The sequence below is a fragment of the Trachypithecus francoisi genome, unplaced genomic scaffold (assembly GCF_009764315.1).
Source record: "Trachypithecus francoisi isolate TF-2019V2 unplaced genomic scaffold, Tfra_2.0 Lachesis_group20, whole genome shotgun sequence".
Lineage (NCBI taxonomy): Eukaryota > Metazoa > Chordata > Mammalia > Primates > Cercopithecidae > Trachypithecus > Trachypithecus francoisi.
In genome coordinates this window covers 51,209,768-51,237,495 of record NW_022681466.1, presented here as the reverse complement: position 1 = coordinate 51,237,495, position 27,728 = coordinate 51,209,768, and the positions used below count along the sequence as shown (strand labels likewise).

General features: G+C 48.1%; 1 protein-coding gene across 4 annotated transcripts in view; it reads right to left on the bottom strand.

Moving 5' to 3' along the window:
• Window positions 1-27,339, bottom strand: part of EPN2 (epsin 2) — a 102,397-nt gene extending 75,058 nt beyond the window's left edge. For 2 of the 4 annotated variants that reach the window (XM_033184297.1, XM_033184300.1), the window contains exon 1: window positions 27,149-27,339. Coding sequence is in view for 1 of the 4 variants with exons in the window: in XM_033184301.1 (XP_033040192.1) it covers window positions 27,149-27,284 (136 nt within the window). In the remaining 3 variants the exon portion in view is untranslated. The remainder of the gene's footprint in view (window positions 1-27,148) is intronic. The other 2 variants (XM_033184301.1, XM_033184299.1) reach the window with 2 other exon arrangements.
• Between the last annotated feature and the right edge of the window lie 389 nt (window positions 27,340-27,728).

Genomic DNA, 27,728 nt, shown 5'->3' with positions numbered 1-27,728 from the left:
AATGGAATATTATTCAGCCTTAAAAAGGAAGTTCTAATCCACTCTACTACATGGATAAACCTTGACAACATTACACTGAATGTAAGAAGCCAAACACAAAAGCCCACATACTGTGTGACTCCATTTATGTGGAATATTCAGAACAGGCAAATCCATAAAGACAGAAAGCAGACTGATAGTTGCCAGGGTCTGAGGAGAATGGGAGCGGAAATGATTGCTTAATGGGTACAGGGTTGCTTTTGGGGATAATAAAATGTTCTAAAATAAGATTATGCTGATGGTGAACTTTATTGCATGGCAAATAAATTATATATCAACAAAACTGCTTTTGTTTTGTTTTGTTTTTGAGATGGAATTTAAACGCGCCTGTTGCCCAGCTGGAATGCAATGGCATGATCTCGGCTCACGGCAACCTCCACCTCCTGGGTCCAAGCGATTCTCTTGCCTCAGCCTCCTGAGTTGCTGGAATTACAGGCATGCACCACCATGCCCAGCTAATTTTTTATTTTTAGTAGAGACAGGGTTTCTCCATGTTGGTCAGGCTGGTCTTGAACTCCCAACCTCAGGTGATCCGCCCGCCTCAGCCTCCCAAAGTGCTGGGATGGCAGGCATGAGCCACTGCGCCTGGTCTATTTTGTTTGAGACAGAGTCTCACTCTGTCACTCAGGCTGGAGTGCAGTGGCGCAATCTAAGCTCACTGCAACCTCCGCCTCCTGGGTTCAAGCAACTCTCCTGCCTCAGCCTCCCAAACAGCCTGGACTACAGGCATGTGCCACCATGCCCAGCTAATTTTTGTATTTTCAGTAGAGATGGGTTTCACCATGCTGGCCAGGCTGGTCTCGAACTCCTGACCTCAAGTGATCCACCCACCTTGGCCTCCCAAAGTCCTGGGATTATAGGCGTGAGGCACCATGCCCAGCCAATAAAACTGTTAACAAAACAAAAGTCTTGTGCGCCCTCATCATCCTGGGTTCATGAGTGGCTATGATGAGTGAAGTCTCCTGACCACATACACTGGACATGCAGCATGAAAAAGAAATGAGCCTCTGCTGTTAGGCCACTGAGGTGAGAGGGGTTTGGCTGTTCTCACATCATGTAGCCCACCCTGATACAACTCAAATACATCTACACTATCCTAAGCTCATACTGAAAATGTGTCTAAGGCCAATTAACTTAAATCCTGGAAGGAAGCCAAAGGTGTGGTTCTGTCCCAAAGCCACTGTCCGAATCTTTAAATTTAAGGAGATTGGGCAGAGGGAAGGGGAGGAATGGAATTATTTAAAGACTCTGCCTAGATCAGAATAATTCCTAGCCTGAAAAAAATTTATAACTCATAAGACAACGAACTAACCTTCCAAAAATATAAAACACAGCTCACAGAAATTGAGAAAAAACCAGTAACCCAAGAGAAAAATCAAAGAACTGTCCACAGAAAACTATAAATGGTCCTTAAACTTACAACAACATGATCAGCTCCTCTTCAGAAAAATACAAATTAAAACTATACTGAGATATTACTTACAAACGTCAGGCTGGCAAAACTCCAAGCATCTGACTACACCTTGCATTGGCAAGGCCGTGGGGAATCAGGCATCAACACTGCTGGTGGGAGTGCAACATGGAACAACCCCTGTAGAGGGCAACTGGGCAAAATCTGTCAAAGTTACAACTGTGTTTCTTCTTTGACTCAGGAATGTCCCTGTGGGAGGCCACCCTGCAGGACTACTGCAATGTGGGAAACGATGCGCACGTGAGACAACTGTTGCCGGCATGTCATGAAACAGTAAGCTGGAAACAGCAAGCTGGAAACAGCCAGGCGCCTTACCACAGGTGTAAGCATTCAAACAGGGACAACTTAACAGTACAACACAGCTGAAAGAGAATGACAACCATTCTCTATGCACTGATACAGAAAAATCTCTACAATAAGTTAAAAAAAAGCACAAGGTGAAGAACAGTACACACAGAAGAATGCTATCCTTCATTTACTGAAAAGGGAAAAATAATACTATACAATTAATGTTTGTTGTACTTGCATTAAGAAAAACTAGAAGGGTATTCAAACTGCTACAGGTGGTTATCAGGGAGTAGGGAGGACAGAGATGAGATCAGGAGTGAGGGGCAAAATTTCTTAAAATATATTTTAACATATTTTCATTTTAGAAATGACTGTATTGCCTATTCAAAAGAGCATTTCATTAAAAAAAAAAAAAAAGTTCCATTCTCATAAAAAAGAAAAAATACCAGAGCCACACCAAAGCCTTTGGCCAACAGGTCTCAGAAGCCAGTGCCAAGAGCAGCCCAGGAGTGACCACCAGCCCAGGTCCACCTGTGTCCTTCCGCCACCAACCCGTGTAATAGCTCAGTACCAAGACCTGTGAAGCTGGAGGGCAGGGACCCTGGACCCTCCCACGTCTGTCCCTTCCTTTCTGTGACTCTCTTCAGGCCCCTCCAGCTTCACACTTGGAAGGATGCAGATGGCCTTTAATGCTTCCCCCACTGTCAAAGCCCCCATCCAGCCTGCTACCCACTCTGTCTGGGTTTCCTTCATCCTGGCCCTCTCCCATGGGCTGCCCAAAGCATCGTGCACAAATCCAGCACAGCCCTGTGTCCCTCCCATCATAAGGTAGCAGATTCAAGGAGGGAAGAACCAGAGCTCCTGGTATTCACTTGTGCAGCAAGCCTTTCCTCAGCTCCTGCTTTCCTGCTACCTGCTAGGCACTGGGCTGGTGCTGAAGGATGGAGGTCAACCAGACATGGTCCCCGTCTGCAAACAGCTCCAGTGGCACAGTCCACAAGGAGTATGGAAACAGATGATAATGCTACAGTGGAAGTCTAAAGGGCACAGGACAGCAGACTGGGCTTTCAGGCCAGCCATGGAGTGTGCAAGAGGGCAGACGAGGTGGGTACGCAACAGGTGAAACACATTCCAAGCAAAATGGGGAAAAGCAAGTGAAGAATGACCGCAGACCAAAGCAGTAAAGCGGAATGCCCATGATAAAGAAGTCTGTCCCTTCCACTGGGGATTTAGGAGCAAAGGGTCGCTCTCTCAAGGACCATCTGCAAACAAAGTCCCATCCACCTTGCTCTAGGCACCCTTGGCCTTTTCCCTGGAACCAGGCAAGCCTGGCCTTCACTTAATCAGGGAACACGGAGAGTGTAAAAGAGAAAAAAACAAAAACTGCAAGCAAAGATCAAAAGTTTTGGCCCCTAAAGACCCAATACTCGGCCAGGTGCGGTGGCCCGTGCCTGTAAACCCAGCACTTTGGGAGGCCAAGGTGGGCAGATCACAAGGTCAGGAGATCGAGACCATCCTGGCTAACACGGTGAAACCCCATCTCTACTAAAAATACAAAAAATTAGCCAGGCATGGTGGCGGGCACCTGTAGTACCAGCTACTCGGGAGGCTGAGGCAGGAGAATGGCACAAACCTGGGAGGCGGAGCTTGCAGTGAGCCAAGACCGCGCCACTGCACTCCAGCCTGGGTGACAGAGCAAGACTACGTCTCAAAAAAAAAAAAAAGAAAAAAAGACCCAACACTCAAAAGATGCCAGATCAACGAGTTACGACTCTCACATTTGACAAAAACAGCAGCAAAACCATGTTTCCCTATCACCAAAAGGAGAAACATCTGAAGCTAACAGATTCCAAACTGTATTTCCATGAGCCTTATAGGGCGGTTTTCAAAAATCACAAATCTCCAAGATCTTGATTCAGTAGCCACTATGTTATATAACGAATTTTTTCTTTTAAGGCAGATAACATTTGTTTCACCATTCCAAATTATAAACTGATTTTTTTTCTTCCAAAAGGAAAAAAAATTCCTTCACAGTAGCCTTTTAATTCCATCAATTAGATTTCTTAAATATCCATCAGTTGGTAATATGATGTGGCACACACATACAGACTTCCAGTGTGTATGGGCCACACATGTGGCGGGCCCTCGGCTAGACTCACTGACACAGTGGTCTCACCCCCATGGCTACAGTCTTGTGGGAAGGTTGGGGTTGGCTCTGCGACCAGTCAGGTGGGCCTAACACCACTGGACAGAGAACCAGAGACCTTTCCCTCTGTGGGAACCCTGCTCACAGGGTCTCACAAACCACACTGTCCACATGTAGCATTGATGCCAAGGGCCCCCAGAAGGAAATTACTAGACACTGGCTAGACCCACAGCCTGGACTAGCTCTCTAGGTTAAATCACAGTTAGGTGTTAAGTCTTAGGCAAACACGTTTCCTGAAGAATTGGCCTGTTTTCCCTTCTGAAAACTCCTGACAAGAGAGGCAATAAACTGTGTGGAAAGAATATGCTGACACTCACTGCCAATTTCCCATTGTCAGCCCAACCCAATGTCACCAAAGGGAGAAGAATACGCTCAGAAACAACCAACTAGCTGCCGACAGGAATGCGACTCTCACCCAGGATGGCAGAATCTTAAAAGACAGAATCAAAGCATGCTGGCATTGGGAAGGACCTGGCAACCACTTAGTCCCACTCTCTCATTTATATCATAGATGGGGAGAATGAAGCCCACAGAGCATTAAGAGTCTCTGCCCCATTCTGGAAGCCTCTGAAGTGCACACAGGGCTAGCAGTTTTTGGTCCCATTGTCCAGCCCTGAAATCATCTTCCTCACCAGACCAATTTTCTCCTCCACACTGTCTCAGCATCAGCACCAGCACCAGCAGCCACCTGAATCAGTGTTTATTCCTCTTCCCTCACCCATATCTAACTGGTTAATACACCCTATCAGTCCAGCAAAGCCTCTCCCCTACCAGACAGCTCCTTCCTGGCCTCCCAAAGCCTCTGACGGGCTGCGGACACCTACCACCTGGAACATGGGAGACTGGGACCAAAAGTTTCCTTGAATAGAAAACAAATCGCAGGGTGCAGCTGACCTCTTTCCAGCATAGCCAGTCAAGGGAAAGCTCTGAGCCATCCCAATCCCATGATGGCTACAGAGACCATAAAGACCCCTGAGGACTAAACAAACACAATCTACTTAGAGGAAATAAACCAGGCTGGGTGTGGTGGCTCACACCTGTAATCTCAGCACTTTGGGAGGCTAAGGAAGGTGGATCACCTGAGGTCAAGAATTTGAGACCAGCCTGACCAACATGCAAAACACTGTCTCTACTAAAAATACAAAACATTAGCCAGGCATGGTGGTGCATGCCTGTAGTCCCAGCTACTCAGGAGGTGGAGGCAGGAGAATTACCTGAACCTGGGAGGCAGCGGTTGCAGTGAGCCAAGATCGCGCCATTGCATTCCAGCCTCAGTGACAGCGAGACCCCGTGTCAAAAAAAAAAAGAGAGAGAGAAAATAAATCAAAATATTAACAGTGATTACAAACCAAACTAGGACTTGACCTATAGGTCCTAAGGCTATAGGTCAAGTTCTAGTTTGGTCCATCCTACTTAAGAGATATTTTCCAAATTTTCTCTGATGACCATTAAAACAGGCATTCTAAACAATCTCCATGGGACCTACTACAAAAAAGAAATGAAGCCTGCAAACACCAAGTTGTATATATTGTTTTGGTAGACCTGACTTTTACACAGTCTTTGGAAACTACTGATTATCAGAGGGCAAAGGCAAAGAACGGGGAAAAAGCAATATTTTTGTTCAAAGACAAAATAACTAAATGAAAATCTAGGGGTTTTTTTGGAGAGGGAAGGGAGAAATTAGGGTTTCATTTGTTTAAAGAAACATTTTTCTTCAAATGTTAAAATCTGGCCGGGCGCGGTGGCTCAAGCCTGTAATCCCAGCACTTTGGGAGGCCGAGGCGGGCGGATCACGAGGTCAGGAGATCGAGACCATCCTGGCTAACACGGTGAAACCCCGTCTCTACTAAAAAATACACAAAACTAGCCGGGCGAGGTGGCGGGCGCCTGTAGTCCCAGCTACTCGGGAGGCTGAGGCAGGAGAATGGCGTAAACCCGGGAGGCGGAGCTTGCAGTGAGCTGAGATCCGGCCACTGCACTCCAGCCTGGGCGACAGAGTGAGACTCCGTCTCAAAAAAAAAAAAAAAAAAAAATCTACCCAACACTTTGCAATCAGATTACATAGTAATTTCTTGTGCTACTTGCTATTTTCTTCTACCAATAAAATATATTCTTTTAAATCAACAAAGTGTGTTTTCTTTTGTAATTTCTTGTTTCTCTTTAAAGCAGGGACAGTGGGAATTTTTTTCTTTTTTAAGGCACAGGAAGGACCAGATTAGTTGCAAAGACCATGGTTTAAATGTTCTCTTTATTTGTCAAGTCTTCTCTATAATCACAATATACAGCAAATGGTATTAAGCATAAATCGGGTTCCAAGTGTGGGACCTGGGTCCTGAAAGGCCCAGAAGACCCTGTTACAAAGCTGTGCCACCATTAGACAGGCCCACGGACTTCACAGCTAAATTTTAAGTTGCTCAGCTCCTGGTCCAGGAGCTGAGTCTCTCTCCTGTGGTTCTAGACAAGTAGAGGAGCCCCTCAGAGCTTTCCCACTGGGTGCCACCAGCCAAAAACCACTGGACACTATATAATCCCCTTTACAAGGCTTCTCTGAGCTCATACCACCAGGCTTTGGTCCCGCTATCCTCCCAGACTCCATCCTTTTTGATTACTTATCCCTGCCTTGAAGCTAAAAAGACATGAAATGACCTAAAGCAGCATTTCGCAAACCTGGCCACACATTCAAATCTTTAAGGAACTTCTTTCTTTTTTAAGACAGGGTCCTGCTATGTTGCCCAGACAGGCCTCAAACTTCTGGTCTCAAACAATTCTCCCCTCTCAGCCTCCTCAGTAGCTGGGATAATGGGTACAGGCCATCACGCCCAGCTTTTGGAGAACTCTAGAAACATTTTTGCTCAGGCCCCATCCCAGAATAATTAAAACAGGAGGGATTGGGGCCAGGCACAGTGGCTCATGCCTATAATCCCAGAACTTTGGGAGGCAGAGGTGGGCAAATCACAAGGTCAGGAGATCAAGATCATCCTGGCTAACATGGTGAAACGCTGTCTCGACTAAAAATACAAAAAACTAGCCGGGCATGGTGGCGGGCGCCTGTAATCCTAGCTACTTGGGAGGCTGAGGCAGGAGAATGACGTGAACCCAGGAGGCAGAGCTTGCAGTGAGCCGAGATCGCACCACTGCACTCCAGCCTGGGCAACAGAGCGAGACTCTGCCTCAAAAAAAAAAAATTAAAAAAAAAAAAGGCAAGATTGGGTTTAGTGGCTCATGTCTGTAATACCAACATTTTGGGAGGCCAAGACAGAAGGATTGCTTAAAGCTAGGAGTTCAAGATCAGCCTGGGCAACAAAATGAGACTCTGTCTCTACAAATAAATAAATAATTAGCCACATGTGGTTGAACATGTCTGTAATCCCAACTACTCAGGAGGCTGAGGAGGGAGGACTGTTGGAGCCCAGGAGCCGGAGGCAGCAGTGAGCTATGAGTGAGCCACCACACTCCAGCTGGGCAACAGAGCAAGACAGTCTCAAAAAAAATCAATCCAATCAATCAAACAGAAGAGGTGGGGGCCAAGCACTGGCACTTTAAAAAAAAAAAAAAAAAAAAAAACTCTCCCCAGAGGATGCTGATTAAAGTACAAAGTTGAGACTCACTGGGTTAAAGAAATCCAGGGAACATAAGAAAAAAAAAAAGCAAATGAAGAAACTCAAGCAATAAGGAAATAGGGGGTGGAGGAGTTGAGCCAGAAGGCCAGGTTAGAACACAAAGTGCAGGTCACATTACAGCTGGGAAATGATGGCTATGAACTGAGCTTCCTAGTGGCCAGAGAATTCACACTGTCCACAAGATAAAAAACAAACCAGATTCACCAGAGAAGATTCTCCTTGACTTAAGACCTGAGATAAATGACTCCCTTACACCCAGCATGATGCAGCGGAGTATGCGCCCCAACACTGTGACCATATCCACCAAAGACATGGCACAGGTCACTTTTTACTGCATCTCTCAAAGCACGGTTCCACAGAAGTAGCCCTTGAGAAGGGTGCCCACCAGTCAGCACTTGGCCATTCATTAGGGGCTGCCCTCTAACTCCTAGCTGGAAACAAACTCTTAACTGAAACCAGTGCCCTGCACAGGAAACACGCCACCAAATCCACTTCACTTTCCACACTGTGGAAAAGTGGACACGCTGTGAGGACAATGCAAACGTAAGACACGCGCTCTTTGCCTATGTCACTGAGGTACATACACAAAGGCACTGACTTGGTATCCAGGAAAACAAGCTCCTCTGTCAATGACTCTCATGAAAACAGAAGTCTGTCCCTGTAACTCAGGAGTGGGGCAAAGTCCCAAAGGCTGTTGATCACCCACCTCCATTCCAGTGCTCAGAAAGGCCACTACTTATCCTCAAACCTGGAGCAGTGCCCGCTCAAGACTAAGAAGGGTGGGGTTTGCCCATCAGACTACCAGTCTGTTAAGCAGGCCTAATGGTTACCAGAAACAATCAGAAGAGGTCTCTTAAGTCCCTTATGTACTAACATTATATATAGTACAGTTTTGTTATGTTTATTTTTTGAGACAAGAGTCTCACTCTGTCCCCCAGGCTGGAGTGCAGTGGTGCGATCTCAGCTCACTGCAGCCTCCGCCTCCGGGGTTCAAGGGATTCTCCTGCCTCAGCCTCCCAAGTAACTGCGATTACAAGCGTGCATCACCATGCCTGGCTAATTTTTGTATTTTTAGTAGAGACAGGGTTTCACCATGTTGGCTAGGCTGGTCTCAAACTCCTGACTTCAAGTAATCCAACGGCCTTGGCTTCCCAAAGTGCTGGGATTACAGGGGTGAGCTCTGTTACATTTATTATACTTCAGTTATAAGTTCTCCTTCCTCCCTCCTTCCTCTCTCTTCTCTCTCTCCCCCTCTCTCCGCCCCCCCTCCCCTTCTTTCCTGACAAAATTCTTGCTCTGTTGCCCAGGGTGGAGTACGGTGGTGTGATCATGGCTCACTGCTACCTCCACCTCCCGGGTTCAAGTGATTCTCCTGCTTCAGCCTCCTGAGTAGCTGGGACCACAGGTGTGCACCACCACACCTGGCTAATTTTTGTATTTTCAGTAGAGACAGGGTTTTCACCATGTTGGCCAGGCTGGTCTCAAACTCCTGACCTCAAGTGATCCTGCCTCGGCCTCCCAAAGTGCTGGGACTACATGTATGAGCCACCATGACTGTTACATGTTACAAGTTCTTTCAAAATGTGTTTACTGCAATAAACAGAGTCAAGAGCAGATCACCATCTTGCCCTCTCACATGTGACATTTTCTTTTTGATCCAGGCAGCACATCACCATATTTCAAATTAAGCAATGACAAGTTAAATTAAAATGGCAACTATTGGCCAGGCACAGTGGCTCATACCTATAATCTCAGCACTGTGGGAGGCTGAGGCAGGGGGATCACCTGAACCTAGAAGTTCAAGACTAGCCTGGGCAATACGAAAACATTGTCTCTACAAAATAATACAATTAGCCAGGCCTGTAGCCCCAACTACTCAGGAGACTGAGGTGGGAAGATCCCCTGAGCCCAGGAAGTCAAGGCTGCAGTGAGCCACGGTCACACCACTGCACTCCAGCCTGGGTGACAGAGTAAGATCCTGTCTCAAAAAAAAAAAAAAAAAAGGCAACTATTCACAATAGTCAAACGATGTGGAAACAACCCAAGTGTCTACCACTAAGTAAATAAATTGTGGTATATCCATACAGTGGAATACAATTTGGTCATAAAAAGGAATGAAGTTTGGATCCATGCTACAACATGGATGAACTTGGAAAACATGCTAGGTGAAAGAAGCCAATACAAAAAGCCAGATATTGTATGACTGCATTTATATGAAATGTCCAGAATAGGCAAACCCCATATAGACAGAAAGTAGGTTAACGGATACCAGGGGCTGGGGAAATTGAGGAGCAACTACCTAGTGAGTGTGGATTTTCTTTTGGAGTGATGAAAAAGTTCTGAAACTAGATAGTGGCACAACACTATAAATGTACCATATGCCACAGAACTGTTCACTTTTAAATCCTTAGCATGGTGACTGGGTGTGGTGGCTCATGCCTCTTGCACTCAGGAGTTCAAGACCAGTCTGGAGCTAGGCAACATGGTGAAACCCCATCTCTACAAAAAATACAAAAAATTAGCCGGCGATGGTGACGCACACCTGTAGCCCCAGCTGCTCAGGAGGCTGAGGTGAGAGGATGGCTTGAGCCCAGGAGGTGGAGGTTGCAGTGAACTGAGATCACACCACTGTACTCCAGCCTGGGCGCCAAAGCGAGACCCTGTCTCAGTCAATCAATCAAGATTTTGTGTAAATATAATCATTATTCCACAACTAAAAAAATTCAGCTTCAAACACAGAAATACGAAAATCAGAATTAGGAGGGCTGGTGGTCAGTCTTCACTTAAAAATAAGTTTATAAAGAGTCCATTATCTGTTAGAGATATATATTGAAGCATTTGCCAATAAAGTGAAGACTGGGATTTGCTTTAAAATCATCTGAGGTGGAGGAGCCTAGAATTAACTGTTGAAGCTAAGTGATGGGAGTTCACTAAACCATTCTACTTTTCTGTTTGAAATCCTCCATCATGAAATGTTTCATTTTGCTTTTAAGTTAAGTTTCCAAAGATCTTTATCGTGTTAATATACTCTGTAGATAAAAGGACAGGCTGCCCTTAAGCTGTCAAACTCTGGTGGCTCAACCAGGTATGCTCCACCCTGAGCCCAACAGTGCAGACTCACTCAATGCAAGCCCCTTCAAAGAAGGCAAATAAAATGCCCCTCAGAAAATAATCAGAGCCCCAGTTCAGACCACCAAGCAGCAGTGCAGAGAACTGTGTGGCCTAGTCTATCTCACATTAGGTATCCTTAATGTGAAAATCCAAAATCCAAAATGTTTCAAAATGAGAAACTTTTTTTTTTTTTTTTTTTTTTGAGACGGAGTCTCGCTCTGCTGCCCAGGCTGGAGTGCAATGGCCGGATCTCAGCTCACTGCAAGCTCCGCCTCCCGGGTTTACACCATTCTCCTGCCTCAGCCTCCCGAGTAGCTGGGACTACAGGCGCCCGCCACCTCGCCCGGCTAGTTTTTTGTATTTTTTAGTAGAGACGGGGTTTCACCGTGTTAGCCAGGATGGTCTCAATCTCCTGACCTCGTGATCCGCCCGTCTCGGCCTCCCAAAGTGCTGGGATTACAGGCTTGAGCCACCGCGCCCGGCCCAAAATGAGAAACTTCTTAAGCAGCAACATGATGCCACAAGTGGAAAACTCCACACCTGACTTCATGCAACAGGTCACCATCAAAATGCAGTCAAATCTTCGTTTTGCACACAAACTTATTTAAAATACTATATAAAATTATCTTCAAGCTATATGTGGAAGGTATACACAAAACATAAACAAATTTCACGTTTAGACTTGAGTTCCATCCCCAAGATATCTCATTATACATATGCAAACACTCCAAAATCCAAAAAAGTCTAATATCTAAAACATTTCTAGTCTCAAGCAGTTCAGACAAGGGATCCTCAACCTGTATGATATCCAAGCCTCCAAGATGCCTGCTCTAAACTCAACTATCTGGCCAGGTGCAGTGGCTCACACCTGTAATCCCAGCACTTTAGGAAGCCAAGGCAGACAGATCACCTGAGGTCAGGAGTTCGAAATCAGCCTGGCCAATATGGTAAAACCCCGTCTCTACTAAAAATACAAAAATTAGCCAGAAGTGGTGGCATACACCTCCAATCCTAGCTATTCAGGAGGCTGAGGCAAGATGATCGCTTGAACCCAGGAGGCGGAGGTTGCAGTGAGCTGAGATTATACCACTGCACTTCTCAAAAAAAACAAAATTCAACTACAAGCTGGGGCTCCAAGTGATGTCTGCAAACTCAGGGATCTTCCACTGAAATGCTTTTAACAGAGCCCCACAAACAACCCCACCTAACACACAATGCAAACAGAGCTCACCTCCAGGCTTGGGGGCTGAAGGAAGTAAGATCCTGCCTCTCCAGATGCAGTAAGAAGCTGACATGTGATTGCCTACCCATTTGTTTCCCCTATCTCTCTTCTAGAACTAGAGGCAGGACAGGAGTCCCCATGGCATTTCCAATGTCTAGGAGAGTGCAAGGCACACAGATGTTCAACTATATGCTTGTTGTGTGATCCTGGTTTTTAACGGGGGTATTGCTCTAAAGGTACATTATAAAGACTTGATTTTCACCAACACCAATGCAAGACATAAAAGGGAAGGCATCAGAATGTACTAGTGTTGGGTGCCAGAAAAGGAGGGGAAAAGAGACAAGGAATCATGGCACAAACAATCCCACCTAAAATAGCACCAGAGATGCTGCGGAATGTAGAGCCCTGGGTCAGAGAGAGAAGGGCACAGAGAGGAGGAGGGACAGTGTGTGCCAGGCAGAAGAGGCTTCAGGGAAAGGGTATAGAGGCAGCGAGGGGGGAGGGGCAGAGTGGCAAGGAGCAGGGCATGAACAGAGAGGCAGACAAACCCAGCCACCCTGCGTTGGGGATTCTGCCCTGACTGGACTCTGTGTAAGCCCCTGTGTCCCCACAGCAGGGACCAGACAACCAGGGGAAATGAGCAGGTACCATGGGGAGGGTGGAGGTTTGTGGAGAACTGGCACCCACAAGCCCCAACTAGAGATGGCGCCGACACTGGCTCTGACCCACTGTTGCCAGGCAACAGTACAGGCCCCAGGCTGCCAAGTGTTCTGATTTGTCAATGAAGCTGCAAGACTGGGAGGCTATGTAAGATCTCCTGATTTTAATGTTGGCAACTATGACCAGCAAATAGTGGCCTCCCAAAGATAACCACATCTTAATCCTAGAACCTGTGAATATGTTAGGTTTTGTGGCAAAGGAGAATTAAGGTAGCAGTTAGAATTTAAGTTTCTAGGCAAAGCACGGTGGTTCACGCCTGTAATCCCAGCACTTTGGGAGGCTGAGACAGGTGGATCACTTGAGGTTAGGAGTTGGAGACCAGCCTGGCCATCATGGCGAAACCCCATTTTCTACTAAAAAATACAAAAATTAGCTGGGCATGGTGCTGCACACCTGTAATCCCAGCTACTCGGGGGGCTGAGGCAGGAGAATCCCTTGAACCTGGGAGGCGGAGGTTGCAGTGTGCCAAGATGGCGCCACCGCACTCCAGACTAGGTGACAGAGCAAGACTCCATCACAAAACAAAACAAAAAAGAATTTAAGTTTCTAATCAGTTGATTTTAAAACATAGTATCCTAAATTATTCAGTGTGCCCAATGTAATCACAAGGATCCTTAAAAGTAGAAGTGAGAGGCAGAAGAGTCAGGGTCAGAGAGAAACCACGTAGGAAAGAGTGGAAAATCGAAGCTGGCTTTAAAGATGGAGCATAAGCCAAGGAACACAGAAGGCCTCAAGAAGCTGGAAAGGCGGGGAAACGGGTTCCCCTCAAGAGCCTCCAGCAGGAACCAGTCCTAACTACACCATGACCTCAGCCCATTAAGACCTGTGTTGGACTTCCTGCCTATACAACTGTGTTGTTTTAAGTCACTGCATTTGTGGCAATTTGTCACAGCAGCCATACGAAACTGACAGAGCAACCAATTTTAATGTTTAGAAAGGCACAAACAAAACAGATCTGTGAGCTCAATCCACCCAAGGACCACTTTTCTAGTCCAGACTGGGCAGAGTCAAGGGCGAGGACCATTTCCTGGGTGCCCAGCACAGAGCCTAGCACACAGCAGCTCTCTGACATTCATCCCAAGTTAACGCAAGGTCCCTTACCTTTACCACATGGTCATAAAATTATCCAGGGATTTCTGGAAAACAGAGCTGCTTAACTCTGTTTTCTTAAACAGAAACTCTGTTAACTTAAAAGTTCTATTCCTAAGGACTCTTTAATCACATATATGGGCCGGGCGCGGTGGCTCAAGCCTGTAATCCCAGCACTTTTGGAGGCCGAGGCGGGCGGATCACGAGGTCAGGAGATCGAGATCATCCTGGCGAACACTGTGAAACCCCGTCTCTACTAAAAAATACAAAAAACTAGCCGGGCGAGGTGGCGGATGCCTGTAGTCCCAGCTACTCGGGAGGCTGAGGCAGGAGAATGGCGTGAACCCAGGAGGCGGAGCTTGCAGTGAGCTGAGATCCGGCCACTGCACTCCAGCCCCGGCGACAGAGCAAGACTCCGTCTCAAAAAAAAAAAAAAAAAAATCACATATATGTTACCCAGAGGCCTTGAGAAACTGGTCTGGAGTAGAGGAGGGAACAGAAACACTTTTCATCTCCATTCATCTCATTGCAAACAGAAAAAAGTGAGGGCTCTTCAGGTCCTCTGGAAGAAACCTCTAATCTCTCCCTCCCAGCCACCCTCGGGGTACCAGTTTGCTCACTGCAGCTCCAGATAACTTTGGTTGTTCTTCAATGGCAGAGGAACACTTCTCAAGTGGGCTCTTTTTAGCTCCCCACTTTCACCAGCACAGAGGTGCTCGGATTAGAGGTAGGGCGCAAGTCCCACAGTCCTGCCCACTCACCGCCAAAAGGCTATGTGAAAACCACAGCCCATGAGTCAAACCTCACCAAGCTCTCGCCTGTCCTGCTGGAGAGTCTGGTCAGCAGGCAGCTGGTCCTCTGCCACATGTCCAGCTCTTCCTCCTCCACGCCCTCCTTGCTCAGCTCAGGCCTCTGTATAATGCAGCTCCCTCAGCCAGGGATCCTCTCATCTCTGTCCCTGAGAACTCCCACTTTTCCTTCAAGATTCGACTTACATACTATTTCCTTGAAGCCTTCTCTGGTTGCCAGGTTCCATTCTAATGTTTGACACCACTTTCTAAACTTCCCTCCCCCAGCTATCTCCCGAAACTAATATTACTTGTTACTGAGGCAAAAGCCACCATCTGCAGACCAAAAACTATTTTGAAATGTAAGAGGAACTTAAATTTTATTCACTCATGCATTCCCAGCCAACAGCACATAATACATATGTGCTCAATAAGCATTAAGAATAAATGAAGTTAACTATAAACTCGTTTTTTGACTGAAATATCATATATTACAATGACACTGTGACATGCATTAACTGTACCATGTAAAATCTCACTTCTAGACTTTGAATAAAGTGAATCTATCTAAATTAGTAACTCTACATTACAACCATCTTTAATAAAATTAAAGAAATGTCATTTAAAATTTTACATGTACCATCTGCTGCAGTCATTACAATTTAGGGTGTGGGGAGGAACTTGGCTAGCAAGCTTGAGAGAACAGATAAGAACCTGCTGTGCCTGCTCTGTGGCTAAAATGCAGGTTGAAAGGAGGCTTGCCAAATAGGTGGATCACAGTCTTTTCTGCCTGTCCCCTGTTTAAACTTTCTGCTAAGCTGTCCTTTTCCAAGGTAGCTTAGAGGCGTATTTCAGCCAGGGTGATCATTTCTGCCAGTTCCTCTCCAGCCCTGATTCCACCAGTCCATCCACAGTCATTCTACAATAGCTCAGGAACTCAGTCCCCACACCACATTACTTCAAAGGCTTCTTCTGGCTCCAATTTTCCCCTTCCAATCCCTGACACTCCCAGCAGCTCCTCCGAGCACACAGCTCAGCTTCTCCACCCACACAGACTATGACAATTATCTGGGGGCACTTCGAAAAATTACTGGTTCCCCTTTGATTGGTCTGGGGTGGGGCCCCATCATGGGCATTTTTCTAGCTTTCCAGGCCACATGATTTGCAGGCTCCCAGGGTGTCGAATTCAAACTTCCGAGCCAGCACCGAGGCCCCCTTTACTCCCTAAACACAACTCAACTCTGGCCTCTCTTCACTCTCCATCTCCAGAACTGCTATCTAGCCAGTCTTGGGAAGCCAGTCTGAGCCAGGCCCCCACCCACAGAGATTACTCTGCAGGGCCCCCTTCTCAAACACTTGAGGTGGCACCTACTCCTCAAGACCTACCCTGCTGTCTACTACCCAGAAAACCAAACCCCAAGGCTGCTGCCTCATCAGAGCCAGTGGCCATCTGGCCACCTGGGAGCTCACTGCTCCCAGCAGGCATCCACCCAGCGCCAGCTGCAGGAGTCTGCACACACTCAAGGCACCTACCCCATCCCATCTCAAGCTTTAACTCCTGCTGTTCCTGAGATCCAAAATACCTTCCCATCTGCCTTCCACTTAGGGATACCATTCCTTGTTCTTCAAGGACCAGCTCAAATCCTACCTTCTCCTGATGCCTTCCCTGACTCTTCTAAATTTTTTCTCCATTCTTGACCCTCTGACAAAGAATCAAAATCATGGCTCAACAAACTGCTAGCTTCTGTCTCACAGATATTAACTTTGTCTTCTCAATTAGACTAAGTTCCTGTTGGCATTTCATTTATAACCATTATTTGCCTCTAGATCACGTGTTCCATATTTTTCAGGTTGACACTGGCCTCAGTCATGAAACTGTCCTTGAAATGCCCATACTTCTACATCTCCCAGTTGCTTCTCATAAAGTGACATACAAATTCTTTCTCCAATCAGATATTTCCCAAATTTTGTCATCCATAGTATAGTCATTATATCCCAGGACAGCTCTGAGTATCAAAAAGGCACACAGGGGCCCGGTGGCTCACGCCTATAATCCCAGCACTTTGGGAAGCTGAGGTGGGCAGATCACGAGGTCAGGAGATCGAAACCATTGTGGCTAACACGGTGAAACCCGCCTCTACCATAAATACAAAAAGAAATTAGCTGGGCATGGTGGCGGGCACCTGTAGTCCCAGCTACTCAGGAGGCTGAGGCAGGAGAATGGTGTGAACCGGGGACAGAGCTTGCAGTGAGCCAAGATGGCGTCACTGCACTCCAGCATGGATGACAGAGGGAGACTCTGTCTCAAAAAAAAAAAAAAGGCACACAAGGAGGACTTGCTTTCAGGGGAAAAAAAAAAAAAACAAAACTGAATGTGTCCCTTTACTGCTAGGACTTTTTTTTTTTTGGAGGTGGGGGAAGGGGGCTTTTAATACAACTTATTGCTTACATTGATTTATTCACCTCAGAGTCTTAAAGAGTTCACAAAACACACTCAAGTCCAAGCCTCCAGGGCCACCCACAAATGCAGGGCAGGCACCAACACATAGCTGTTTACCATTCCTTGGCTGGGGAGCTGTGAACAGTGCTCAAACCTTGGGAAAGTGCTCACACCCCAGCCTCCCCAGGACATTTTAAGACCAGAGAGAAAATTACCCACTGGCTAGAACCCAGGTGTTAATTGCCTACTGGGGAAGGAGATACTTCATATGGAATTTTTTTTTTTTCTTTTTTTGAGACAGTCTCGCTCTGTCGCCAGGCTGGAGTACAGTGGCACAATCTCAGCACACTGCAACCTCCGCCTCCCGGTTCAAGCGATCCTCCTTCCTCAGCCTTCCAAGTAGCTGGGACTACAGGAGTGTGCCACCACACCCAGCTAATTTTTGTATTTTTAGTAGAGACGGGGTTTCACCACATTGGCCAGAATAGTCTTGATCTCTTGACCTCTTGATTCACCCGCCTCAGCTTCCCAAAGTGCTGGGATTACAGGCATGAGCCACCATGCCCAGCCACAGGTAATTTTTTTTTTTTTTTTTGTGAGACGGGGTCTCGCTCTGTCGCCCAGGCTGGAGTGCAGTGGCCGGATCTCAGCTTACTGAAAGCTCCGCCTCTCCCGGGTTCACGCCATTCTCCTGCCTCAGCCTCCCGAGTAGCTGGGACTACAGGCACCCGCCACCTCGCCCGGCTAGTTTTTTGTATTTTTTAGTAGAGACGGGGTTTCACCGTGTTAGCCAGGATGGTCTCGATCTCCTGACCTCGTGATCCGCCTGTCTCGGCCTCCCAAAGTGCTGGGATTACAGGCTTGAGCCACCGCGCCCGGCGTAATTTTTTAAGACTACCAAATTCCAGCTGGGTGTGGTAGCTCACGCCTGTAATCCCAGCACTTTGGGAGGCCGAGGCTGGAGGATCACCTGAGATCAGGGGTTCGAGCCCAGCCTGGCCAACATGGTAAAACCCCATCTCTACTAAAAATACAAAATCATTAGCCAGGCGTGGTGGCACGTGCCTGTAGTTCCAGCTACTCAGGAGGCTGAGACAGGAGAATCGCTTGTGCTCAGCAGATGGAGGTTGCAGTGAGCCGAGATAGTGCCACTGCACTCCAGCTTGGGCGACAAGAGCGAAACTCCATCTTAAAAAAAAAAAAAAAAAAAGGAGAGATCAAGACCATCCTGGCCAACATGGTGAAACTCCGTCTCTACTAAAACTACAAAAATTAGCTGGGTGTGGTGGCATATGCCTGTAGTCCCAGCTACTCGGGAGGCTGAGGCAGGAGGATTGCTTAAACCTGGGAGGCAGAGGTTGCAGTGAGCTGAGATGCTGCCACTGCACTCCAGCCTGGCGACAGATTTTCCGACTCAAAAAAAAAGACTATCAAATTCCATATGAATTTGACCCCTTTTTAACAAATTAGCATTAGTAGAGGGTTCTCAGTCCTTAGCACCCACACCAGTGTGCAGAGCTGCAGGATCACAAAGTAAAATGTCCCCTTCGCTCAAAGAGCAATTTGGCCAATTATTTTAACACAGCTCTGCAAACACAAAAACCTTTACCAGCCCACACAGACTTCCTTTGGGTCAAGCCAGCTAGGGTAGCCCTAGGTCTCTGTTGTACACATCCAGGCAGCTTAGTGTCACATGACAGAGAGGTAAGCTGTTGTCACAGAAGCAACTTCATAAAGCCCCAAAATCAGACAGGCGTGGGACTGAATTCAGGTCCAGCCAGCCACTGGCCAGGTGCCCATGACCAATCTTGCCTCTTCTGAGCCTCAGCTTGCTCAGAGCCTACCTCTTGGGGCTGTTGTGAGGGTACAGTGAGGTAATGTGCGAACCTGGCACAGCTGCAAATGAGGTTGTGGAAATAAAGCAGTTCTGAGTTTGACACAGGTGGCAGCAAATACCAGCTGGGGCACTTACTAGCTGTATGGCCTGGGGCAGGTTGCTGAACCCCTCTTAGCTTTTTAAAATGCAAAATGAGAAATGGTGATAGGGCTTGTAGGACCATGAAAATTAAACACAGCACATAAAATTAGTAACATAAGACCTGGCACACAGGAAATATTCAAAAACCATCAGAGCTCACACACACGTCCCTGCACATTCGGTTTTGATGGACAAGTTGTTTTATTACCAATGAAGAAAAAAATTCGAACTGTAAACATGAAAGAATATTAAATATGAATTGCTGTAGGGAGGAGAAGCAACTTCCATTAACACCAGTGGTCCATCCCAAGTGGCCCTGTGGGAATTGAGGACCCAACAACATTACTCCCTCAACCTTTCCAAATTACAATTCTTTTTTTTTTTTTTTTTGAGAAGAGTCACACTCCCTCACACAAGCTGGAGTCTAGTGGCACAATCTCAGCTCACTGCAACCTCCGCGTCCCGGGTTCAATCAATTCTCGTGCCTCAGCCTCCCAAGTAGTTGGGTCTACAGGCCCACACCACCACACCTGGCTCATTTTTGTATTTTTAGTAGAGAAGGGGTTTCGCCATGTTGGCCATACTGGTCTCCAACTCCTGGTCTCAAGTGATCCACCAGCCTCAGCCTCCCAAAGTGCTAGGATTACAAGCATGAGCCACCACACCCAGCTCCCAAGTTACAATTCTAAAAGGCCTAGACAGCAAACTTCTTGCGTGACGTGTGAGAATGATGAACCTGCTTTTTCAACAGAATCCAAGATTTACAACCTTTTTAAAGGACAATGACATTTTCTGTCCCCTTCATTAAGGAAAGCACCTCAATTAACCCAATAGTGATAATCCCTGTGACCACAGTCCAACTTACAGTAACAAGAGAATGAAGTGAAAACACTCTCTGAGAACCCACATTTCCTTTCCAAATGTCATGCCATCCATCATCTTCAGAGCAGTATTTTAGAAACATTTCAGTGTCATTTTTTAGTTCCTACTGCACAGCCAGCAGGTGCTAGACGTCTTACACACCTTCTCATTCAGTCCTCTGGGCCAAGGTTCCCAAATTTGGTCCCTAGACCGGCAGCATCAGTAGCACTTGGAAGATGGCTAAAAATACACATTCTCTGCCAGGCACGGTGGCTCACACCTATAATACCAGCGCTTTGGGAGGCCAAGACAGGCAGATCACTTGAGGTCAGGAGTTTGAGACCAGTCTGGCCAACATGGTAAAACCCCATCTCTACTAAAAATACAAAAAATTAGCCGGGCGTGGTGGTGGCAGCCTGTAGCCCCAGCTACTCAAGAGGCTGAGGCAGGAGAATGGCATGAACCCGGAAGGCGGAGCTTGGAATGAGCTGAGATTGCGCCACTGCACTCCAGCCTGGGAGACAGTGAGACTCCATCTAAAAAAAAAAAAAAAAATTAGCCGGGCATGGTGGCATGCACCTGTAATCCCAGCTACTCAGGAAGCTGAAGCAGAAAAATCATTTTAACCTGGGAGGTGGAGGTTACAGTAAACCAAGATCGAGCCACTGCACTCCAGCCTGGGCAACAGAACAAGACTCTATCTTAAAAAAAAAAAAAAAAAAGACACATTCTCAGGCCTCCCCTCCCTAATGAGAAACAATGGGGTGGAGCCCCGGCCACATGTTCAGCAAGCCCTCTGGGTGCTTCTGCTGCACACTGGAGTTTGAGAAAAAAGGCTGGTCTATTCCATGAAGTAGCGATTATGAGCCCCCCTTTGGAGATGAGGAAACCAAAGCTCAGCGATTAAAGTGCCCAAAGCCACCCAGCCAGGAGGCCCATAAGTACCCACACCTCATTCCAAAGCTATCTGCCACATGGCCTTTGAAGCCAAATTAACTGTATCACTTGCTGTTCTCAGCTATAGAGCTGCTGCAACGTGCAACCACCTAAGAGGGTCGGGACCCAGAGGAAGAAGCCTGCACTCAAAAGTGATTAATTATAAATGCTTTTAAATCCACATCATGCATTAGCCCTAAACGATCAGCCATCCCCCAGGATGAGCCTACTTTTCCCTGTTCTATGTATCAGCAGGGTTACCATGAAGAGAAGATGGGGAGTTCCTCTATTTACAGCCCTTTGCACGTCCAATTCCTTATATTGCTTTGAACAGAAAGAGAATTAAGACACCTGTTCTGTCTCTAGAGGGCCTGAAAGTGAAGTACACTCTGACTAAACCAGGACCAACAGGAAACTGAATCAGGAAAAGACTTTCTGTGCCCAGGAACAAAGCAGGCTCCAGCACCTAGGTACTAGGGGAATGAGTCACAGAAAGAATCCAATGCATGGATAGGGAGCATTTTAACAATGTTGCAGATCTGGTTCAAAAGAAGGCAGGTTTTTTGTTTTTGTTTTTTGACACACAGTCTTGCTCTGTTACCCAGGCTGGAGGTTCACTGCAACCTCCCCTTCCCAGGTTGAAGTGATTTTCCTGCCTCAGCCTCCTGAATAGCTGGGACAACAGGTACATGCCACTATGCCCGACTAATTTTTGTATTTTTTTGTTTGACACAGGGCTTTGCCACACTGGCTAGGCTGGTCTCCAAAACTCTAGGCCTCAAGTGATCCGCCGACCTCAGCCTCCCAAAATGCTGGGATTACAGGCATGAGCCACTGTGGCTGGCCTAGGCTTTTTTCTTTTTTAATCAAACACCGAATCTAGTGTCTCTCAGCTAAAATAAAATGATCCATTAATTACTGACATTCAAATCACAGTGTTTTCAAAGGTTCTAAGGTTAGGAAAGAGCCAGAAATCTCGTTATTCACAATTCCCAACCTTCTAAATAAACTTGGTGGTGAGTTTCACACAACAAATTTATCCTGTAATTTAAATGAATACCTATTATTTTGTGGGGCCTTCTACAGGGGCCGGTGGAGCAGAAGGGACCCAAGCCTGGGAATTACACAGATTCACTCTGAATCCTGGCTGTGCCAGTTCCTCACAGCTTACTTAACCTCTCTGGGCCTCAGTTTTTCTGCTCACAAATGGGTGGTAATCCCTATGCTAAGTGTTGATGTGAAATTATGGTGGTTTTAAAAAAAGGCTGCTGAAATGGCTTTCAACATACGCTTATTTCACTGTATTTGTTTTTCTAGGTTTCTATTTTTAGTTAACTTGAATGAACTAATTAAGCCATAAATTTCCATTGATGAACTTATCAGAAAGTTTGTCAATTTTTTTTTTAGACAGAGTCTTGCTCTGTCACCAAGCTGGAGTGCAGTGGTGCGATCTCGACTCACTGCAACCTCCACCTCCCAGGTTCAAGCGATTATCCTGCCTGAGCCTCCTAAGTAGCTGGGACTACAGGCATGTGCCACCACGCCCAGCTAATTTTTGTATTTTTAGTAGAGATGGGGTTTCACCATGTTGGCCAGAATGGTCTGGATCCCTTGACTTCAGGGTGATCCGCCTGCCTCAGCCTCCTAAAGTGCTGGAATTACAGGCGTGAGCCACCACGCCCAGCAAGTTTGTCAATTTTCAAAAACTCAACAGATGGACATAAACATTCTTTTCACAATGCATATGACAAAAAACAAATGTGCTCTTCCCATCCTCAACCACCTTAATCATGTCACCCCACCTCCCTCAGTCCACTGTTAACTTGCAGTGTGTCTCTTCATCCCCGTGAGACCTGGTCCTCGAAGTCAGTAACAGGTATAATATTTTGGTGTCCAACAGATCTGTTCAAATCACTTACTGGCTGTGCGACCTCAAGCATGTACCTTAAACTCCCTAGGCCTCAGTTTCCTCACCTGCAGATGAGGTGGATAAACCTATGCAACTGACACACAATTGCTGGACCAACAGTAGTGATTTCAACAACAGTGCGACAGAACAGTAGAGCCTGCAGTAATCGAGCCATAAAAATGTGCTCCCGGCCGGGCGCGGTGGCTCAAGCCTGTAATCCCAGCACTTTGGGAGGCCGAGACGGGTGGATCACGAGGTCAGGAGATCGAGACCATCCTGGCTAACACGGTGAAACCCCGTCTCTACTAAAAAATACAAAAAACTAGCCGGGCGACGAGGCGGGCGCCTGTAGTCCCAGCTACTCGGGAGGCTGAGACAGGAGAATGGCGTGAACCCGGGAGGCCGAGCTTGCAGTGAGCTGAGAGCCGGCCACTGCACTCCAGCCTGGGCGACAGAGCGAGACTCCGTCTCAAAAAAAAAAAAAAAAAAAAAATGTGCTCCCCAGGCTGGGCGCGGTGGCTCAAGCCTGTAATCCCAGCACTTTGGGAGGCCGAGATGGGCGAATCACGAGGTCAGGAGATCGAGACCATCCTGGCTAGCACGGTGAAACCCTGTCTCTACTAAAAATACAAAAAACTAGCCGGGCAAGGTGGCGGGCGCCTGTGGTCCCAGCTACTTGGGAGGCTGAGGCAGGAGAATGGCCTAAACCCGGGAGGCGGAGCTTGCAGTGAGCTAAGATCTGGCCACTGCACTCCAGCCCGGGCGACAGAGCAAGACTCCATCTCAAAAAAAAAAAAAAAAAAAAAAAAAAATGTGCTCCCGGCCGGGCGCGGTGGCTCACGCCTGTAATCCCAGCACTTTGGGAGGCCGAGGCGGGCGGATCACAAGGTCAGGAGATGGAGACCACAGTGAAACCCCGTCTCTACTAAAAATACAAAAAATTAGCCGGGCGCGGTGGCGGGCGCCTATAGTCCCAGCTACTCGGGAGGCTGAAGCAGGAGAATGGCGTGAACCCGGGAGGCGGAGCTTGCAGTGAGCTGAGATCTGGCCACTGCACTCCAGCCTGGGCCACAGAGCGAGACTCTGTCTCAAAAAAAAAAAAAATGTGCTCCCCTACCTCGAGGAATACGGATGACAAACCTTTACTGAGCACCTACTATCTATCAGAGACTGAGCCTGATACTGGAGAAGTAAAGACAGGGTGACCACTGGCCTCCAAGATGTCACAGTGTCACAAGAGCCCCAGATACACGGCCAATGTCGTGTTAAGTGCATCAACAGACTGTGTGGGGTGGTGAAGGTAGGACATAGGAGAAAAACGGGCCAAACATCGGGGAACTAGCCGGCAAAGTATTCACAGAAAAGGTCTGTTTACACCGAATATGTGAGTCAAAAGTCCAGCAGACAAAAAGGGATACAAACTACATAATTCCTCACATCTTTTCCAGCCTCAACTTCCCCTAATCCAAGGCCAGCCATGGTGGCTCATGCCTGTAATCCCAGCACTTTGGGAGGCCACGAAAGGTGGATCACTTGAAGTCAGGAGTTCAAGATCAGCCTGACCAGCATGGCAAAACCCCATCTATACTAAAAATACAAAAATTAGCATAGTGGCACACACCTGTAATCCCAGCTACTCAGGAGGCTGAGGCAGGAGAATCGCTTGAACCCAGGAGGCAGAGGTTTGCAGTGAGCCGAGATTGCACCACTGTCACTGGGTGACAGGGTGAGACTCCGTCTCAAAAAAAAAAAAATTCCCCAAATCCAGCCCTCTGACTTCTCCAAGTCTCAGGGTCACCAGGTATACATGCCATAAAATGACAACAACTGTGGTCCTTCACATCGTATAAGCTAGACAGAAAGGTTATGGCGAACAGTGAGAACTGCCAGAAAACTTAAGAAAATTTTAATGCACTTTCCAAAAGTATGACAAGGACAATTCCATGCATAAAAATCTCTTAGTACTTCACTTCACAACTGAAAGTTGCCGCTCCTCCTAATTAAAGTTAAAAAAAAAAAAAGTCCCAAAACTTTCCAACTTTTGCAGGACTCTTATCAGAATCCCAATTCTTGGGAAATATCCCGCTCATTATGGAAGAGGGTTAGTGATACAGAGAATTGCTACAAAGGTTGGGTCATTTTTCAAGGCTGCATACACGAAGCTAGATATTATCACTTGAAAGTTTTACATTTCTTCACACCTCAAGTGCTTGGCCCAACACACACTGCTGGAAGTTTTCCACAGAGCTCTCCATCTGGCCAGCTCAGGCTTCAGAGTGGCAAAAAGCCTCTGTAAACCAGGGGAACTTAGTACATCCCACAAGACAATCCCAGCTGGCTCCTGGTCCAGGGACTTGTGGGACGCAGTCCTGAATCACATCTTACAGTAACTTACACTTTACCAAAATCTTTAATAATCAGTATCTCATTCCATGCTTACAAAAGAATAGCCCAGTGAGACTGGTAAAGATGACTAGCCCAATTTTAAAACTAGGGAAACAAACTTTTAAAATGTAAAAGTAAAAATACAGATAAATAAAAGATTTAGGCCGGACGAGCTAGCCCATGCCTGTAATCCCAGCACTTTGGGAGGCTAAGGTGGGCGGATCACCTGAGGTCAGGAGTTCAAGACCAGCCTGGCCAACATGGTGAAACCCCCTCTCTACTAAAAATACAAAAATTAGCTGGGCGTGGTGGCTGGCACGCACCTGTAATCCCAGGTATGCCGGAGGCTGAGGCAGGAGAATCACTTGAACCCAGGAAGCAGAGGTTGCGGTGAGCCGAGATCGTGCCACTACACTCTAGTCTGGGTGACAGAGTGAGACTCTGCCTCAAAAAAATAAATAAAAGATTTAAAAGTCTAGGTGCGCTTCCCCAACACAATCACTTGCCCCCAAAACAAGCACCGAACAAGTACCATTCAGAAGCAAATTGTAGTCCCTTTTGATATTCATTTAAATACAGATGAAAACTTAATTATCAGTGCTAACTCAATTACTGCTGTGCCAGATTCAGCATAAGATTTTGTCAGCACCTAGCAATGTGTATCTAGAACTACAAGAAGCACGTTTTCTGCCAAATCTTCATTATATTACATAATGAGAGGAAGCTGGGATTCTTAAAATTCACCTTTTCCCATCATTTTAACACCCTGTTCCAATTCATTCTTTCACAGGGTATTTTCTGGAGATGAAAAGGAAGAACTCATTACTTCTCATATTTTCCTGCCCACTTTCTTGTGTAAATGTTAAAAATAAAGGGGAAGGTAGGGTCCTGAACATCTCCCTAAAAAAAAAAAAAAAGTTATTAAACGTGGTGAACAGAGCCCTGGAGCCCTAGCTTCCAGTTCTGCACTGACACAGTATCACTGAGTGACCTTGGGCAAATAACTGCAGTTCTGGGCCTCAGTTTCCCTCATCTAAACCCTAATAATGGTTAAGCCCTCTCCGCTCTTAAAGCGCACATTTTAGATACGTCCCCAGGGCAGCACAACTGTGAAGGAGTCGCCCAGACGGAGTCCTTGGGCGGAGAAATGGCCTTCCACAAGCTCCTGCCGGGGGGTTCACAGGGAGCTCAAGCTGCCCCAGGCAAAGCCACTGGGCAAACTTCAGGTCGCAAACAAAAACCTGTTGGCACCGACTCCTCTAGCAAAGGCCAGCCTCCCAACGCGCTCGACTCTGGGGGAGCCGCCCCATAGGGAGAGAGAGAAAGAGTCTCCTGAAAGAGGCCAGCCAGCCCCCACGCACCCATTCACCCACCCGGATCAGCCGAGCAGGACGGCCGGGCCGGGTGGGTCTCTGCCATCCCACGCGGAACAAAAGGCAGCTGGAGCCTGGCTCTTCCGCCCCCGTCCCCGCTGTTTCGTGGGGGTGGGGGCTGGGGAGTGGGGAGCTTGGTCCGCGAGGACGGCAGGGGGCCCCGCTACAGCCCCCAGGAAAGGTGAGACGGGCGGGATCCCGGACAGAAAAAACGACCCCTCCCCCGATTCCCGGAGGGCGCCCGGGCCGGGCTCTGCACGGGGGCGGGCGGGAGACCAGGCTGGGATCAGGAGGAAGGGGCGCCGGGCCCGGGGAGAGGAGGAACGTGCTCTGGGGAGGGGGGCGGGGTTGTTCCAAGATGAAGGGGGTTCCAGGACCTGAGGAGGGAGTAAGGGGAGCCCTGGACTCTGGGGACATAAAAGGAGGTGCTCCGTGATAGGGACGGGTAAGGCGGGGGAGATCCTTGCAGCGGAAAGCTAGATCCAGATGGGGAGGGGGTCATGCTCCAGTCCGTGGGGTGGGGCCTGGTTGGAAAGAAGGGAATCCCCCAGAGCCTGGTGTAGGGACCAACGGGGCGGCACGGGTACATGCCCTGGCGGAGCTGGTGAGGTAAGAGAGCCTGTGCTCTGGGGGCGTCCGCGCCCTGGAGAGGGGGAGGGTCCTCGCCCTGGTGACTCGCTCTGGCCCCGGAGCCCCACGGGCTCTGGCTCACCTCTGCTCCTCCGGGCCGGCGTGGGTGCGCCGCTGCGGCCGCCGGCGGCGCTGGGGAGGCGGGAGCGACCGGAGCCCGCGGAGCCGCCGCCACCACCGCGTCTGGCTCCGTTTGACACCCACACACCAGCCAACATGGCGGCCGGGTGGGGGCGCGCCGGACGCGTGCGCGCGCCCGCAGACCCCGCCCCCGAGCCCGCCTAGGCCACGCCCAACGCCCGCAGGCCACGCCCCTGCTACCCCGCCAGGGCCCCGCCCTTGTGGCCCACGCGCGGCCCCTCCTTGACCTCCTGCGCTCCAGGACACAACGCAGACGGCCCACCCTTCCGCAGCGTCCCACAGTCGACGCCCGCGCCCCCAAACAACCCCCAATCCCGAGCGCCACACAAGCCCTGACAAATTAATACCCGAACGCGCGCACTCTGAGCCCCCTCAGGCCCTTCCACCCGGTGCACACTCACGGCCCCCACACTGACGGCCGGGCAGCACGCGCGGGCCCCGCCCCGTCAAGCAGAAACTCACGCTCCGGCCCGCCGGTTTCACTCAAAAATCTTGTTCAGTAGGAGAGACTGGAAGGGGGC